The sequence below is a fragment of the Ailuropoda melanoleuca genome, chromosome 1 (genome assembly GCF_002007445.2).
Source record: "Ailuropoda melanoleuca isolate Jingjing chromosome 1, ASM200744v2, whole genome shotgun sequence".
In the NCBI taxonomy this organism is placed as follows: Eukaryota; Metazoa; Chordata; class Mammalia; order Carnivora; family Ursidae; genus Ailuropoda; species Ailuropoda melanoleuca.
Window position 1 is genome coordinate 43,286,737 of NC_048218.1, and position 17,426 is coordinate 43,304,162.

A 17,426-nucleotide genomic window follows, 5' to 3' on the forward strand; every position below is an offset into this window, starting at 1 on the left:
CAGTACGGTCTATTTAGAATAACCAGCCAGGTTTTAGATAATAAATTCTGACAGAATCTAATTCCTTCTACCTCTGCATGGAAATTATTACTGTAGTCATTTTCATATTTTTTTCACTTTATTTTAATTTTCTTCTTGCATTTTTAAATAAGGGTTTAACCTTATATAACTCTTCTCCAAAGGATGACAGCCTACAACTATCATAAACCAAACTGTTATAAAATTCTCTCTAGTTAATTATCACCCCTTCATATCCTAAAACAACAAACCTCAATTAGTCTTTTAGACAAAGCACCCCATATGCTTCCGGCTCCTTGTCAGTCCTTAACTAAAGAATCAGAAAATACCTATAAAACAAAGCTGCTCACAAAAGACATGTTTATGAAGATAAAGGTTAATATAGGTTTTCTCAAGCTGCTCATAAAATACAGTTTTCCTACATCACATATGTGACCATTGAAGCTCTGTTTTTTTACTGGACAAGGCATTGTGCTAGATGCTGGGAACATACAGGAAAAAGAAACAGTTGGTGCTCCTGAGGGGTCCAGCTCGCCCAGCTGAAAGAGTACGAGTGTTCTTTAGTGACCACAGCAAAGGCCTGGACGCAGCCAGAGGTGAGGACTGAGAGCCAGGCTCAAGGCACCTGCTGCAGAATTTCAGACATGGGAGAATGGGATCACAGCGCGACCTCAGGATTGCTTCAGCTGCACTGTGGGAGATGTTTGGAGAAGGGAAAGGAAGACAAGTAGACTAGTTAGGAGACTGTTATCAAAATGGGAAAGAAATCATTTGGAGGGAGAATTTAAAATAGCAGATTTAAAATACATGAAGGCAGTAGAATCAGCACGACTTCAGTTACTTTTGAGCTTCAGGGAGGAGGGAGACCCAAACGACTCCTTCAGTTACTGGATGAACAGTGGTACCCTTTGCAAAAGATGGGAATCCCAGAGGAGGAATGGGGTAAGTTTTGAACAAAATAAATCTAAGGCGTCTGCATGACCACCTCATAAAGTTCTATGTCCTGTAGTTGATAGATCTAAAAACCTGCAGAGAAGGCTGAGCACGAGCCGCGGCTGTGGCCGGCATCTGCAGGGAGGCGAGAGGGCAGCATGGAGTGTACAAGACGGTGAGAGAGGCTCGGGATCTCATTCTGAAACGTCAGGGATCTGGGTAAAGACTCAGGACAGATGTTCACTTCCACTACCATGATCCAGAGGCTATCGAGATGATAATATCAGTCTGTTTTTCACGGAATTATTAGCTATGCAATACTGACTCAATCTTTTTATCAGTTTGAGCATCGGCTTTCTTACCTATAAAATATGCATAACCATACTCACATAATAAGGTAATTTGAGACCTAAATAAAGTGAGCTGGGCCAGAGCGTGGCACATAATAAGCTCTCAAAGTTATATATGTTACTTGAATCTGAAACCAGAAAGCTCAAAGGAAATTGAACTCAACATCACTCCAGCCCCCACATTGTTTCTTCTCCTGTGGCCTCTGTCTTTACCAGTTGACCAAGCCAAAAACCTGTCCTGCCACACTTAACCTTAACCCTATCCTGTGTTTCCATCAAATCAGTCCACTTCATGTATCCCACAGCCACTGCCTCCAGTAAGGCCATCTTGATCTCTTGCCTGAATCACTGCAAGCCTCCTTCCTGGCCTCCCGCTCCTTACAATGTGCTCTCCACACTGAAGCCAGATTGAGCTTCCCAAAGGCAAATCTAATGTCATTTACTTGCTAAAACCTTTTTCCCTTTGCAAAAAGTCATTTGTAGCATACAAAATCATTCATGATCCTAAGAAATACAATTTTTACTTAACCTTCCAGCCTCAAATCTTGCCGTCCCTCTCTTTGAAAGCTCTATTCTAGCTGCACAAATCTACTTTCATTCCCTGATCAGATCACATCTCCTCCCTTCAATCTATCTAGTTGACCCTGCTACCGTCTACATTTCCTGTAAGCTCCAGCTCACCTCCTCTGAGAAGCCTTCCCAAGGGTAGGTTAGGCACTTCTTCCACATGTTCCCATTAACTCCCTGTTCTACCTGGCATTTATGGTATTCAAACTCCCCAGTCTTCTTCACTAGATTATATGTTTCCTAAAGACAGATATTTCTTAGCCATTTGTTACCTCTTATACATAGCATGCTCAATAGTACATGTTAAATGGTTAATATATCTCTTTGGATGAATAAATTTAAAAATCCATTAGAAAGATGTTGTCATTTAACCATTTTGTGGTTCAGATTGCTTAAATCTCTTCTTTTGGCTTCCTTGAAACCAGAATTTTTAGGGGTGGAATCTTGAGCAAGTTAAACCTCTCTCTATTTACATTTCTTGTCTGTAAGATAGGGATAACAATAATGCCCACCTCACAGGGTTATTCTGAGGATTAAAAGAGTTGATACATGTAAATCATGTAGAACTGGTACCTGGAAGTATCCAAGAGCTCTCACTAATAGTTAGCTCCTATTGTCACTGTTGTTACTGTTGTTACTATTAACCTACAAGGACCCTTCATATATGACACCTGAAATGATACAGGGCTCAAAAAATTTTACAAGGTCACAAGTTAAAGAATTAAGGAAATGTAAAAGTCAGAGGTCAGCAAGAAGAAAAGGCCACTGTCCCCACAGAAAAGCATGCTGGGGCCAGAAACACTGCTGAACTCATTAGGGATAAATGTTCCAGACAAGGGACCCCACTCTCCTTTTACAGGACAATTATGAGAGCCATTTTGTCAAAAGAGAATATGAACAACCCACTTGGCACCAAGCAGTCTGCATTGGGTGTTAATTATTTGCAGTTGTCATCTAGCAAAGTCAGCTAAGGACCATGAAGCCACTGGGAAATAGTAACCCCACTAGACAGGAGGAAGAAGCCACCAGTCTTACAGAAAGCTGAATTTAGGTCCAGTCCTTCTCTCCTGGAGAATAGCAAGCCCCAGTCTCACTGGCTCATTGTCCAAGCAAACGAAAGTGAGGTCATGAGATCAATTTGGAGAAAGCTCCTTCATGCACCAATTTTTGATTAATACTTCCTTCAGAGGGGATTGCCAACGCTGCCATGCTCATACTTTGAATCCATCTTGGGTAGTTTAAAACTTCAGGTTTTCTAAGAATCTGCTGCTCAATCAAAACAAATCCAGAAATTTCTTCTAATAGCTTTGGTTTTGTTCAATAACATTTATTAATGTGTCAGTCACCATACTAAATGATGAGAAGGTAAAACCTACAGACATAATTCCTGCTTTCAAGTATGTATAGCCTTAGCAGAAAAGCAGAGGAATAGTTACAATACAATGTAATAGATACAATAATAGAAATGTGTACAAGACTCCAAAGCATTTAGAAATGACTCTGTTCAGGCTGAGATAACATTTTGCAAACTGTGAAGTAAATATGTGTTTGATTTACCCAGAATATAAAATTGAAGATCCAAATAAAAACAATGAAGTCAAATTACCAGGTGCTATGGCAAAAGGTAACATGGAAATCACTCCTAAAATCCTGTTAATTGATATAAAATTGGAAAGGAAGGTTTATCATGAGAACTGAAAAGCATTTCTGGGGAATGATCAGAGAAAAAGTTTGGAAGCTAATGGAACTCAATTTAAATGCTAATTCTGCCTTCTATGCTGTGTGAATTTGGGCAATTTTCTTAACCTCTCTGAGTCTAAATTTTTTATTTATTTATTTATTTTTTGCTTAAGAATAAGGACAATAAGGGGCACCTGGGTGGCTCAGTTAAGCATCCAACTCTTGATCTTAGCTCAGCTCAGTCTTGATCTTAGGGTCATGAGTTCAAGTCCCGTGTTGGGCTCCACTCAAAAAAAAAAGAATAGGGATAACAACAACCATCGTATTGAGTTACTATAAGCAGTCAATGAAGAAAAAGATGCAAATCACCTAGCACATAATAGATACTCAATAAAAGCAGCTAATTTTTTTCTCAAAGTATAACCTCATTTGTCATCTATTTTATTCTATGCACCTATAATTAGGTAACTATAGCAAATCAACTAGAGTGCTCTCCTAGGGTGGGATTTTAAAGTCTTTTTATAATGGAATTCTGTCTTGTTTTTCTTAGCTACTTTTCAGAACTAGCCACAGTAGTTTTGATTTCTAAAAAGCATTTTACACACATCCTGTTTTACTAAAATGTGTTGCAAAAGGTCTTAAAATCCAAGCCTCGTTAGTAGCAAAAATAATCAGAAAACAGATAAGAAAAAATCCTGTTCAGTAAGGGATGAAATGAATACAAAAATGCTAGTATCCTGATAGGTTAAAGTGTTCTGGTCACAGACACTGAGGGGATTATGAGAAATTCCCTATTACCAAAAAGCTAAAGCTTAGCAGTTAAGAGGTTCTTGTAGGCATATTATTGCTCCTTTTGGCAAACTGTCTCTAGCATTAATATGGATATTTCAGAGTCCTGTCAAATACTGTCAATTAAAGAAGAAATTAGGATGTGTTTTTACAAATTACAGAAAGTGCGTAGCTGATGCTACGATAAAGAGAGGTCTCCGGTTAACAATCTTAGCACTTGCATTTTTGTGTTTCTGTTGTTGATGGAGGGCAGGCTTGAGGTTGAGTTGTGCCTGTCTTTAACAATGAGTCTGTTCCTGAGCGTCCTACCTCAAAAATGGGGAGTAGACCCTTTCTTTTTTCGTTCTCCCAGAGATGATATAAGAATAAAGGGTCACATAATGGGGCGCCTGGGTGGTTCAGTTGGTTAAGCATCTGACTCTCGGTTTCAGGTCGTGAGATGGAGCCCCATGTTGGGCTCCACACTCAGCACAGCCTGCTTCAGATTCTTTCTGCTTCTCTCCCTGCTCATGCTCTCTCTTTCTCTATATAAAATAAATAAATAAATAAAATCTTAAAAAAAAAAGAAGATAAATGATCACATGAATACTTTGATCATACAAAAAATAAGCTGTATAAATTCAGAGTCGATTATATTGAATTATTAGGAGATTCCCAGGTAGCCCATATATGAAATAGATGAATCTCCTGCCTTATCTTATATATGATTTCCTGAGTTCGAAAACAAAACAAAACAAAACACCTTATTGTCTTATTGTCATCATGTTGTTACTCTTAACTTCAACTTCTTACAGAGATTCCTTTCCCTAGAGCCTCTCTGTCCCATATAGTAGCCACTAGCTACATGTGGCTATTTAAATTTAAATTTTAATGAATTATAATGACCTAAAACCCAAAATTGAGTTCCTCAGTCTTATTAGCCACATTTCAAGCACTCAACAGCCACATGTGACTACTTGCTATCATGGTGGACAGAAGGAACAAAGATTTCTATTGGAGAGTGGCCCCGAGGACACTCAGGCTTGAATACTCCTGTTGCTGTGTGGCCTTCAGCCAGCCACCGAGAGCATTTCAAGGATTGAATGACCTTAGGAGTTCTGAGATGACTTCCTAATCACATTAGTGTCAGACTAAGGGAAAGGCAGAAGTAAGCAAAGAGAAATTAAATAGGCAATAAAGAAGAAAGAAGGAATTATAGCCAGCAAAAGAATACACACTGACATTATTATAAAAGGATAAAAAATGACTCAGGAGTTCAGTGCTTCAAGCAGAGGTACAATTTTACTTAACACATTTGTCACACGTGGTTTGCACAAAACTCATCAATCTTATGCTGACTTTCTGATGCCCTAATTGGGTTTTGAGACTTTCCAGCAAAATCACACAGGATATTAATGTAGAGACTTGCAACTTTTGTATTTACCTTTGTTCGGGCTGTTTTCATGCTTACCAATATTTTGGCTTCTACGTCCTGTATCAGAAGGAATTATAACTTAGCATATATTGTGTTATTGGTCCCAAAAAGTAAGAGACTAACGTGTGTGTTTGCATTTAGGTCATTCTGTCCATTGAAGAAGGTTACAGGCTTCCGGCTCCCATGGGCTGCCCGGCGTCTCTACACCAGCTGATGCTCCATTGCTGGCAGAAGGAGAGAAACCACAGACCAAAATTTACTGACATCGTCAGCTTCCTTGACAAACTGATCCGCAATCCCAGTGCCCTTCACACCCTGGTGGAGGACATCCTCGTGTAAGATGCATGGTGTTGATTTTTTTCCCCTTGATAATCATTTCCCTCAGGCTATAGACAGGACTAACAGGTAGAGAGGAGAGACTTTACCGTGATAACTGTCTAGTTGCCGACCATTTAGAATATGTTATACAAACCATATTTTATTTATCAGCTGTAAAAAGCAACAGTTAATGGTTTTTTTTGTCTTTAAAAAAACAGGTTCTCCTTTTGTCCTCTCCATATCTAATTTTTCTGAGTTGCTTTTGGTATACTTTTTTCTCGTGGGGGTCTTTGGTGTTCGTATATCCTTTATTTACCGATCCTGCCTTATCCTCTGTGAGTAGAATTTGTGTGTATCACGGCTTCTTTAATTTTCTTGTCCATTCTATGCTCTGTCCCTCTGTTTGAAATGGCAAGCAAGACAGGGGCAATTTGTGAATCAGCCAGGAGTGAGGATGTTTCCCGCTGATATGATCACACCCAGCTGTTGTTACTTTCCATTTCTAAAACTAGAAAAAGACAGATGACAAGACAAGAAAATGAAGGCGCTCATATACCATTTTATAAAAGTCAGTAGAGTTGAGAAGATCTACTCACCTCTCTCTAAAAAGCAATTATAAGAAGGGGAGAGTAGAAGGGAAAAAAACACTATTATCTATTTCTGAAAAGATTACATTTAAAATATTATCAGGGGCGCCTGGGTGGCACAGCGGTTAAGCGTCTGCCTTCAGCTCAGGGCGTGATCCCAGCGATCTGGGATCGAGCCCCACATCAGGCTCCTCCGCTATGAGCCTGCTTCTTCCTCTCGCACTCCCCCTGCTTGTGTTCCCTCTCTCTCTGGCTGTCTCTCTCTCTCTGTCGAATAAATAAATAAAATCTTTTAAAAAAAAATAAAAAAATAAAATATTATCAAATTGAGAATATATGTATTTAGGCCAAATTGGACTTAGAAATAACTAAAGCATTTCCAAAACTCACTTTCCTAACTCAGGGGACAGCCAACAGGTTATACAGATGTTCAACTTTAGGTCGCAGGTTCAAGTCAGTGCAGGTTTTTTTGTGATAATAAGGCCAAAGGCTCTTCAAGGACTACTTAAGCAGACCTCAGTTCACTGCAGAGCACATAAGAGTTCACCTCTAAATCACTAATTGGCAGCCTCAGTAAAGTGAAGCCGAGCATGAAATAGCTAGAGATTAAACTATTACTCTAGCCCATCTTCCCTAAAGCAGTCCAATGGAGGAAGCAGTAAAGGACGAGGCTGGGGGGGGCGATTTAGGATTTTATCATAAAAGGGCACTCAGTGAAGGATTTTAAGCCAGTGAATGGCAGGATCACATTTGCGTTTCTAAAAGATCACTCTAGAGCTGATTTAGACTGAGTGAAAACAAGGAACAAGACTAGAAACAGAGACAGTTGTATGTTTACAGAAACCCAAACTAGAAAAAATTAATACCTAACTCATGAAATGGGAATAAGTTTGGGGTCAGCGGGTAAGAGGATGGATTTGTTCTCAGGCAAGGAGAACAATGTGTCTTGGTCTTTGATTGACTATGGAGTGGGGAGGAGAGAAAAGTGTCAAGGATTCTGTCAAGTTACTTTCTTACACAAGCTGGCCGATAATATTACCGCTAAGAGAAAGAAGGATAGGGTTTTGGAATAGAAATGAGACCATTTCAAATAAGCTGAATTGAAGATGCCTGTGGGGCAGGTAGGTGGAGATGTTCAACAGGCAGTTATATTTGTAGGTTGAACCTCAGGTGGAAAGATCTGGGCTAAAGATTTGAAGATCATCAACATAGAGACTGTAGCTGAAGATTCACACATAGCTGAGATGACCCATGGAGACTATAAGGTATGAAAATTAACAGAAGGAAAGAGGTTAGGATGTTCTCTGGAACACCAAGATTTAAGAAATGAGCTGAAGGAGAGTACCCAAAGGAGACCAAGAAAAAAGAGCCAGACTGAGAAAGAAGAGCCAGACTGGTAATATTATGAAAGCCAGGAAAAAGCAGTGTCATAGAAGTCAAAAGTGGGGTGAGTTTCAAGGAGTGTAATGTCCAAGTCTTCACAAAGCTTCAGCAAGATGAAAAGTGAAGTGGGTCCACTGAATTTAGCAGCAAAGTGGTCAGGTTTTTATGGGCAGCCTTAGCAAGAGCATTTGAATAAAAGTGTGTAAGACAGATTGCAATGGAGCAGGAATAAATATGAGGTCAGAGAGAAAAGTACTCAGAAGCCTGTCTCTGAAAGGAAAGAGAAGTAGTTACAGAAAATGTTTCTTGGTTTTTGTTTTTATATGTTTTATTGAAGAGATGGACATGTGTTGACATTGAAGAGACAGAGCTGATGCAATGAGTGTGTGTTAATGGAAAAGAACTTTGGTTATCTATAAACTGAACTCATTTAATCTGGGCCTCTCATTGTGGTATAGGGTTAATGGACCCCACAGCCAGTGCCCATCAACAGAGCTCTCTAACTGTTCTATGGCTGTAGAAGCAGGCAGGTAAGAGCCTTCTTTTTGAAAAAAAGCAGATAAAACAATTTCTTTCCTGCTTTTTCAAGATTATGAATGTTTATCATAGCTGGAAAATACTGATAAAGACTTTAAGATGAGAAAATGCCAAAAAGTCAAAATGATCCAGAGGTAAAGTCAACACAAGGGCTTATGTCGCGAGGCCAGAAGTGTATGGTTTAATGGGATGTGCAGTCTTCTGTGGACAGGCCAGCACATGGCAAGTCAGTGATGGCACCGCCACACATGGGCAAGAGTTGGATACTTTATATAAAGTTGGCAGTTTGATTCGATCCTGAAGTCTAATATCTGGGAGACCAAATGGAAGTTTCTGTGACTGATTTGCTATCCTTGTTTCTGACAAAGATCTATGTGCTGGTGTTTTTTGCCTTTAATATACTTTTCTTGGAGAAACAAAGGAAAACAGAATTCTATGGGTACCATGCTTGAACCGTTATCACCATTCTTATTTCACAGCAGCCTGAGCAGGTTATCTCGTCAACCTCTTCACCTCCAATGTCATCCACCCACCCTGTCCCTGATCCCAGAGAACTGAGACTGTTTAAAGGGAAGAGACATGGTATGAGGGATAGCGATGTTAGCTGAAGGATGTGTGCTTTGTTTTATGCTTATAAAACTGGCACTGACCATCCCCCAAGTCCCAAAGCCCAGTCATCTATCATAGTGTGATGCTGGATTAAGGAAACATGACAAAGAGTAGAATTTCAATCTCTCCGCCCATTTGTCTCTCGAACAGGTAAAGGAGTTTAAGTGTATAATCCACAGCAACTCTGATTAAACTTGCCTGTACTCTTATTAGACTCTTGAGTATCCCCAGCCTCCCAGGGTTGTCTCACACTTCTATACTGACATAACTCTCTCATCCACTAGGTCCCCGTGGTTTTTATTCCTCTCTAATTGCTTTTTTCTCAACAACTCACCTGAGAAGCTTTTATCCTTTCTTTTGACAGAATAGTAAGAGGGGAAGAAATTAAGGCAACAAAGGGGGAATGAGGAAGGCTGCAAAACCCACAGCTCAATAATTTTATACTAGCATATTGGAAATTTTATAAATCTTGTGTCTACAATTTCTCTTCTCACAAGACAGAACACCCAATAGAAAAAAATGTTGATCAGAGAAAGCTTTCATTGGAGCAGCTGTTCCGAATAATGCTGATATTCTTGTGCCTGGCACACTCCCATGGGAATATTCAGATCTCTGTACAGTTCTTACCTTCTCTCCTACTCAAGAAAGTATGTGGATGTATAAGTGAACGTAGCAATATTATAAGTATAATTTTAAATCTAATTGACTTAAAAACAATTTGCAAAAGTGCCTTATTTAAAAGACAGTCATCCTTTCATAAATGTGAATTTCAAACCACCTTCCTTTTTATTCATTCTACAATGTTGCTTATAACCTGCTTTTTAAAGAAGTATTGAAGCTGTCACATGGTGCACAGCCTCTGGGAGAAAAGGCCCAGTTTGAGGCCAAGTCTATGTGGAGAATAGCATTAGGAGCAGGGCCTGGCCATGACCTTTGAAACACCTCTCACTCCCTTCCTCCTGACCCTCATGATAAATGCTGTAGCTACTCTGAACCCCAAGTCAAGCATATTCCATGCAGCCAGGGTTACATCTGAGGTCCAGTGGTTTAATAGCATAAAGTAGATTGATGACTATATAAGTGTCCCTTCATCCAGCCCGACCTTCCCCACCCCTCCCACATTATTCTACACATTAATTCTCCAACCTCTTCAACTCTCACCCCTGATTCCTCCACACACTGCAGCACTAAGGCGAAGTCAGCCGGTCAAAGCCTTTTTGGACAGTGTGGCCATGTACGGGGAAAATAACACTTCTTTTCGGGGCGCCTGGGTGGCACAGTCATTAAGCGTCTGCCTTCAGCTCAGGGCGTGATCCCCGCATTATGGGATCCAGCCCCACATCAGGCTCCTCCGCTGGGAGCCTGCTTCTTCCTCTCCCACTCCCCCTGCTTGTGTTCCCTCTCTCGCTGGCTGTCTCTATCTCTGTCAAATAAATAAATAAAATCTTTAAAAAAAAAAAAACAAACTTCTTTCCAGTCCCTGCTGTAGCTCCCCAGCACTGACAAAATTTTTTTTTACAGATTATGGGCTCTTTGATGAACAGATTATGGGCTCTTTGATGACTTCGGCTAAAAAAGTGGCATCCAGGGATAGGCAGCAGTTGACCAGATGAACCAGGCCACGATAATTAACCACTTCAGAAATCATGCTCTGCCCAGGTCAAGACACTTAGGAATGTTCTCACTACCCACTGGGTCGTAGTTAGGGATCTTAAAATATTTTAGCTTTTAGGAACTGGAACCACCTCTTTCCATAGTACACATAAATCTATTGTTGAACTTTCAAGTACTTGGCTACCAGTAGTGTGTGAATCATGAAAGTAGGGGAAAGTTCAAACCAGTGTCATAATGAAGAACCTCTGCTTTAGAGAACCACAAGTAAACACTAAGACTAAATGGTAGTACCTCCTCCATCCAATTCATAAAGCACCTATAATGCTGTCTTCTGAGGGTAGTAACTTTCAACAATTGGGTATGAATTTTTCCCTTCATTTTGAGAAGATCTTGTTCAGCGCTGTCTAGGCTATAGATAACGAGCACATGCCTGGTTGTTTATACCAGGTCGTAGACAACTTGTTTTAATTTCTGTAACTACAACTTTTAATGGTATTTTCCATGAGAGAGAAATGAATGGCTAGCCAAAATCAGTGTTATAATTGATTGATTAGCAAAACTTTGTGGAAGACAGAATATTAAATATTAATCAGGAAGTGTGAAACTTCTACCTGTTAGAAAACTAAATTTAATTCACATGAGCTGTTGGCACAAGCCAATGATAATACTGATGTTAATACCAATACTAATCCGGATAAAATTCCAATATATATCATCAATAATAACTATTATTGCCATTTGTTGAAAGCCTACTGTTTTTCAGCTATTGTACTAGGCACCTTTATCTGTAAAGTCATTTAATCCATTATTATCTCCGTCCCTCAGATAAAGAAAGAGAGACTCAAAGAGTAAAGCAAGTAATTAGTGGATTGGGCATTTTAACAAGGTCCTCCCACTGCAAAGCCCTTGTTCTTTCCACCACATAGTATACAATCATGCAAAATGGCAAGATTCTTCCCAATACAGCACTGTTTCAGAAATATGATTATAGGAAAAGTACATTTTTTTTTACATTTCCACATAGATTTTCTCTGGACTAATCAGACTTCATAGATGGGGTATAGTAAAATCCCCAAAAGAGTTTGTAGTGGAGCACAGCCTGTTACTTTATGTTCTACTAAGCAAATACAAGGATGTAGAGTATATGCCCTCATTCATGGGAATAAGTAGCAAACTCAGTCAATATATCCCCTCAACATCATCCTACAATGTTCAGCCACTTGAAGAACATTACTTGAAAAAAAAAAAAGAAAGTAGTAACTACAACAAAATAGAAAAATGAGGAAAATAAGGGAGTAACACAGTTCCAGAATTACATCCTCAGGCATTTTGTAGATTGAATTTTTCCAGTGTTGGCAAATATATGCTTTCCTTCTTTTCCTTGTTATGGCAGACATTACTAATCATCACAACACTCTTTCCCAATGACCCCAGATGCTGCCATAGCATACTTTTTAAGACCGTATTTTGACAACCACTGCCAATGAATTGTAGTTAGCATGTGATAAGAAATCCATTTCTGTCCTTACATTATTTTCTCACAAAAATAGGCTTTCCTTGAGGTTCAGTGATCAGTCACTCTGGCTGTAGGGACAATGTGCCTGGTACTCAGAATTACGGGAGATTTTTAAGCAGTATTATTCCTACTCTGTGTCTATCCCTCCTTATGTTCAAACACATCTACAATTTAAAAATTTTCATTCCCTCCTACTTTCTGCTAGTTATCATCCTTATTATGAGAATTAAATAATCATATCAATTTAAAAAAACTTGAAGACTTACTAAAAATAAAAGGCTGATGAAAAATAATTCATTCTCCCAATTTAACACTGTGGAGGGTCAGATTGTTTGGAACCATGAGATATTGCCCACAAGCATAAAATAGTCGCAGAATATATGGTACGGTTCTATGCATTTGAGATTTTATAGCATTTTGAGGAAAATTATACCTTAAAATTTTAAAAAGAATATCAAATTTCTTTTATTAATTTAACTCGTGCTCAAGTTTACTATTCAGCCTAACTGTGGAGAAGACAGTGTTTTCTTTTGTATCTGATTAAATAAATTCTCCCTTCAAAGCCTATGTAGATAGCTTCTATATTATTTATGGATTAACTGAGTAGTGTGAAGTGTAATCCCTGAGTTATGAGATCAGAAATGCATGTAAAAACAGTTATATTGAATAAGTTGAACACTGCCACTGTGAGATCTAGGTCCCTTCACCTTGGGCTACCTCATCCCACCTATAGCTGCCCCTCTCTCTCTCCACTCTGAAACCTACAAAGGCAGGGATAAGCAAACACCATCAATAGGCACTTACTCTTTAATTTAAGGAAACTAAATGAAAACAGATCATTCATCATAAGTTGGCCATTATATCATGGACCATTAGAGAATATTCAAGTCTGAATCATCACTTATTTAATAAATTGCTATAATACTTTCAGCATTGTGCTAAGACCTACAGAAAATAGAAAGATATGTGAGATATGGTCCCTGCCATTAGGGAATTTTAAGTTATTCTTTCAAAAAATTCTTCTGGCTTATGGATTTTTCCCAAAGAAGTAATTCAACTGAAGCAAAAAGATACATGCTATAAGACTGCATAGTCATCTGTAATAAAAGAATGTTGCTAGCCACTTAGGAGCCTAACTTCAGGGAATTAAATTACTAAGCATCAATATAAAGAACATTATACGCTTATTTGATTATAAGTTATGAATACTACTGAAACATGAAAAGTATTAATAAATAACTGAAATAAAGGCAATATAAAATAGAATGAACCTAATCACATATAAATGTAAGAGCTAAGGGAAAAAATTTGTTAGAATTGTAACAAGAGAAAAGACTTTAAGCATGTGATGGCTTCATATTAAAACAAGATTTTACTTTGCAATAGCGTTTCTCAAAGTATAACCTTTCTTGAATCATTTTTAATGAATCTGTTACTATTACATTTGTATGATAAATATAAAACATGGAAAACTTTGGAGGATAAAAACCTTCTTGCTTTTTACTGGCAGTTTCAATATCTATTAATTACCTATATAAGAAATTCCAAATTAAAAGACTAATACGGGGGCACCTGGGTGGCTCAGTCAGTTAAGCGTCCCACTCTTGGTTTTGGCTCAGGTCATGATCTCAGGGTCCTGAGATCAAGCCCCACGTGGGGCTCAGCATTCAGCAGAGAGTCTGCTGGAGATTTTCTCTCTCTCTCTCTCTCTCTGCCCTACCCCTGCAAGTGTGCTCTCTCTCTAAAATAAATAAATAAATCTAAAAAAAAAAAAGACTAGTACTATTGTGAACTCAAAGGTCTCATTGGAGTAAAAAATTATTGGCTCTATCAGTGCTACTCATTTTTATATATTTAGATGTATTATAAGTATATATTTGTTGAACCTTAAACTGTGTCATTATATTCTACCTATACTCCAGCCCTCTCTGTAATCTAAATTGACCATCATTTATACATTTAGAATTTCCAGCTTTACCCCTTCCTCATTTTTCTGAGGAAAGTAGTAGACCCTTAACCTTCTGTTCTACAATATGTACTTTTTTCAATGTGAGCTGCAGATTTTGCTGGAAAGACATTTCTCAGGTGGGCAGCTCCCACTAATCACCAAATAGCAGAAATTTCTATGTGCTCAGCAAATAGCAGACTGAATTTATCATTTTACATGGTTGATAAGAAAGGGCATTTATTGTTTATTAGGTAATATTCCAGAGAATTCATGTGAAGGTGAGGGTACCCAGCCCTCGAAGCCAGAAAATAGCAGCATTTTTCAACTTCGTTATAAGATAAGGTGAAAGAAAAGTTATTGCACAGTGGCTGTGAACAATGAGGGGACCCTGACCTTACTAAATCAACTGCCAATGCAGTCATAGAAAGGCCAAAGAGTAACTAGGTTACTAAAGATGTGTGGAGAGAAAGGGAATTATGGTATTGAAACATTCTGGGAGCAAATAGTGAATGCTTTTCAAGAGAGAAATAGGCTTGTTAAGTCGTTTAGTATACAGAATGTCCTTCATGACCTTTCTGTACTAAGGACATAAAATTAGCAAATTACATTTCCATTCACCGATTATATGAAATTGTGAAAGCTCGAGAGTTATTCCAGAGTTCTCTCAGGAGAGGGAAGTGGAAGTCATCTAACACTGTCTGCGTATCAAGTATGGCATAGTAGTATGAAGGGAAAGTCACTTAAATACATTCTTTTAATTTTGTTCAGTCTCAACAAACTTCTTTGACAAGTAATTAAAGATATGGGAACCACCTTGTTTTAAAATACGACATTCCGTTTTCTAGCATGTGTAGCTTTATGTTTGTTAATAAGCAGTAAGGGTACCCTGGTCATTTTGATATTTAAACTTAGTGAATTTACTACAGCAGTATTTGTTAAACTATGCTTTATAGAAACTGGTTAGATAATTTAGGAAAATAATGCAGATGCTATTGCTAGTTCTCTTGTATGTTCACATTGTACATTAGAATAGTGAAGACTTGGAGAAATGCTCTAATTAAAAATCCTATTTAACTCTGCAGTGGATACCTCTATTGTTTTGTTATCTTATATGAATTTTTGCTTATTCTATAATGCTTATTGATATGAACATCTCCAGGAAATAACAAATATAGCAATAATAAAGTATTTATGATAGGTTTTCAACCATTGGATATAACTAATCTTTGTTAGGGTCAAATCACAAATCATTCTGGTATTAATTGGAATGAATCAGCCCACAATCAAAATAGCGTTGCAATTTATTGTACAAGAAAAGAGCATGTAGCTCTTAACGGCCTCCCAATTGGAAATATAATAACAGAATTGAGTACTAGTAAAAAGGATACAAGTCACTGTTAAGGATTACCAGACTCAATATGGAGCACTACGTAGTCACAAGATACATGCATATAATTTATGCAAATTTAAATTCTATATTAAAAGCAAAAAAACCCCTATTTTTTCCTCATTATCTGTCACCACCTTCATCCCCATCTTCAGCTAGACTCCAGTTTAGAAACAGGGAAGTCAGTGTAGCAATCAAAGAAAAACCAAAGACACAAACTCAGGGCCTTTAGTGGGGACTCTGTCCTGAAAAATTCCAAGGTGCCTCTTTCTGAGTTTTCAAGAGTTGTACAGTGTACAAGTTGATGGCCATGCAGAATGTCTCTGAGTTCTGTGTTCCTAAAGACCGAGGGCCTGGTGATTTAAGAGTAATTTAAAGGATTTTTATGGGTAATTTTGATTATTAGAGATTTTTATGTTTCACCTTATGCACTAACCTTACAGCCTAACTCCCATTCTCTATATTTTTTTTAAAGATTTTATTTATTTATTTGACAGAGAGAGACAGCCAGTGAGAGGGGGAACACAAGCAGGGGGAGTGGGAGAGGAAGAAGCAGGCTCCCAGTGGAAGAGCCTGATGTGGGGCTCAATCCCAGGATGCCAGAATCACGCCCTGAGCCGAAGGCAAACTCTTAACGACTGCGCCACCCAGGCGCTCCCATTCTCATATTTTTAACAGAACAATACCAGAGTTATATAGCATGCACCCTCCATTCTGCCTCACAATGGAGGAATTCTTATTTCATGTGGTTTCATCATATGTGTTCATATACTATCGGTTTCTAGTTAAAGCTGAAATAGTTCAAATATCAATGGTAAATACTATGATGATGAAATATTCCAAATATGAATGTTAAAACTGTAGACCTAGTTAAGTCTCTATGGATTCTTCCATTCTTTAATTTTATAAAAAATTAAAAATAAAGTAAATGAAATTTGGATTAACCTTCAATATTCTAATAAAAATAATTCAATGATTCACTTCTAATGGGAATATTTTCATTACTTAGAAAATACTGATTTGACTCCAACACCAAACATAAAAAAAGGTTACTGCTCTACTATTTAATATAAACTCTAGACCTAATAATTTTTAAATGATGTGTTTATTACCCTAGAGGGCTAATAACATGCTTATAAAAGCACTTTTACTGCCAGGTAATTTGTAAAACCATATGAAATATTTTTAACAATTTTCATGTATTTCTGTAAGGAGAATAATATAGTTTATTGCCAGAACCAGTTAAATACACAATTCTTAGTTAATTTTACTATAATTTCTAAAGGTACTTCCATGTTTATTCTATCTTTAGCTTATATGAAACTATTCTCTGTATATATATGTACATATATACATATACATATATATGTATGTATTTATGTATGAATACACACACATCTGTTAGCCTTTCCAAAATAATATCTTTATATTATTTTTATATTAAAAGTACAGAAATATGGGGCTCCTGGGTGACTCAGTTGGTTAAGTGTCCGACTCTTGATTTCGGCTTAGGTCATGATCTCAGGGTTGTGAGATCGAGCCCCACGTCATGCTCAGTGCTGGGCGTGGAGCCTGCTTAGGATTCTCTCTCTCCTTCAGCCCCTCTCCCCCCACCCCCGCCCTCTCGAAAATAAAAAAACCAAAACCTACAAAAATATCCCCAACTGCAATGCCCTTTCCGTTAGATATTAGCAACAAAAATATAGATGTCTGTATCACTTACTTTAAGATCCATCAATGCTGGATTCTTTTTTCTTGTTAACCCAACCTTGCAAT

At 38.0% G+C, this 17,426-nt stretch overlaps 1 protein-coding gene across 10 annotated transcripts in view; it reads left to right on the forward strand.

The window, feature by feature from the left end:
- The window catches only part of EPHA6 (EPH receptor A6), an 811,316-nt gene that overhangs the window by 789,624 nt on the left and 4,266 nt on the right, over positions 1-17,426 (forward strand). For 8 of the 10 annotated variants that reach the window (XM_034657115.1, XM_034657119.1, XM_034657140.1 and 5 more), the window contains 2 exons: positions 5,893-6,086; positions 8,498-8,569. In XM_034657115.1, the coding sequence (XP_034513006.1) occupies positions 5,893-6,086; positions 8,498-8,569 (266 nt within the window). The remainder of the gene's footprint in view (positions 1-5,892; positions 6,087-8,497; positions 8,570-17,426) is intronic. The other 2 variants (XM_034657124.1, XM_011225958.3) reach the window with 1 other exon arrangement.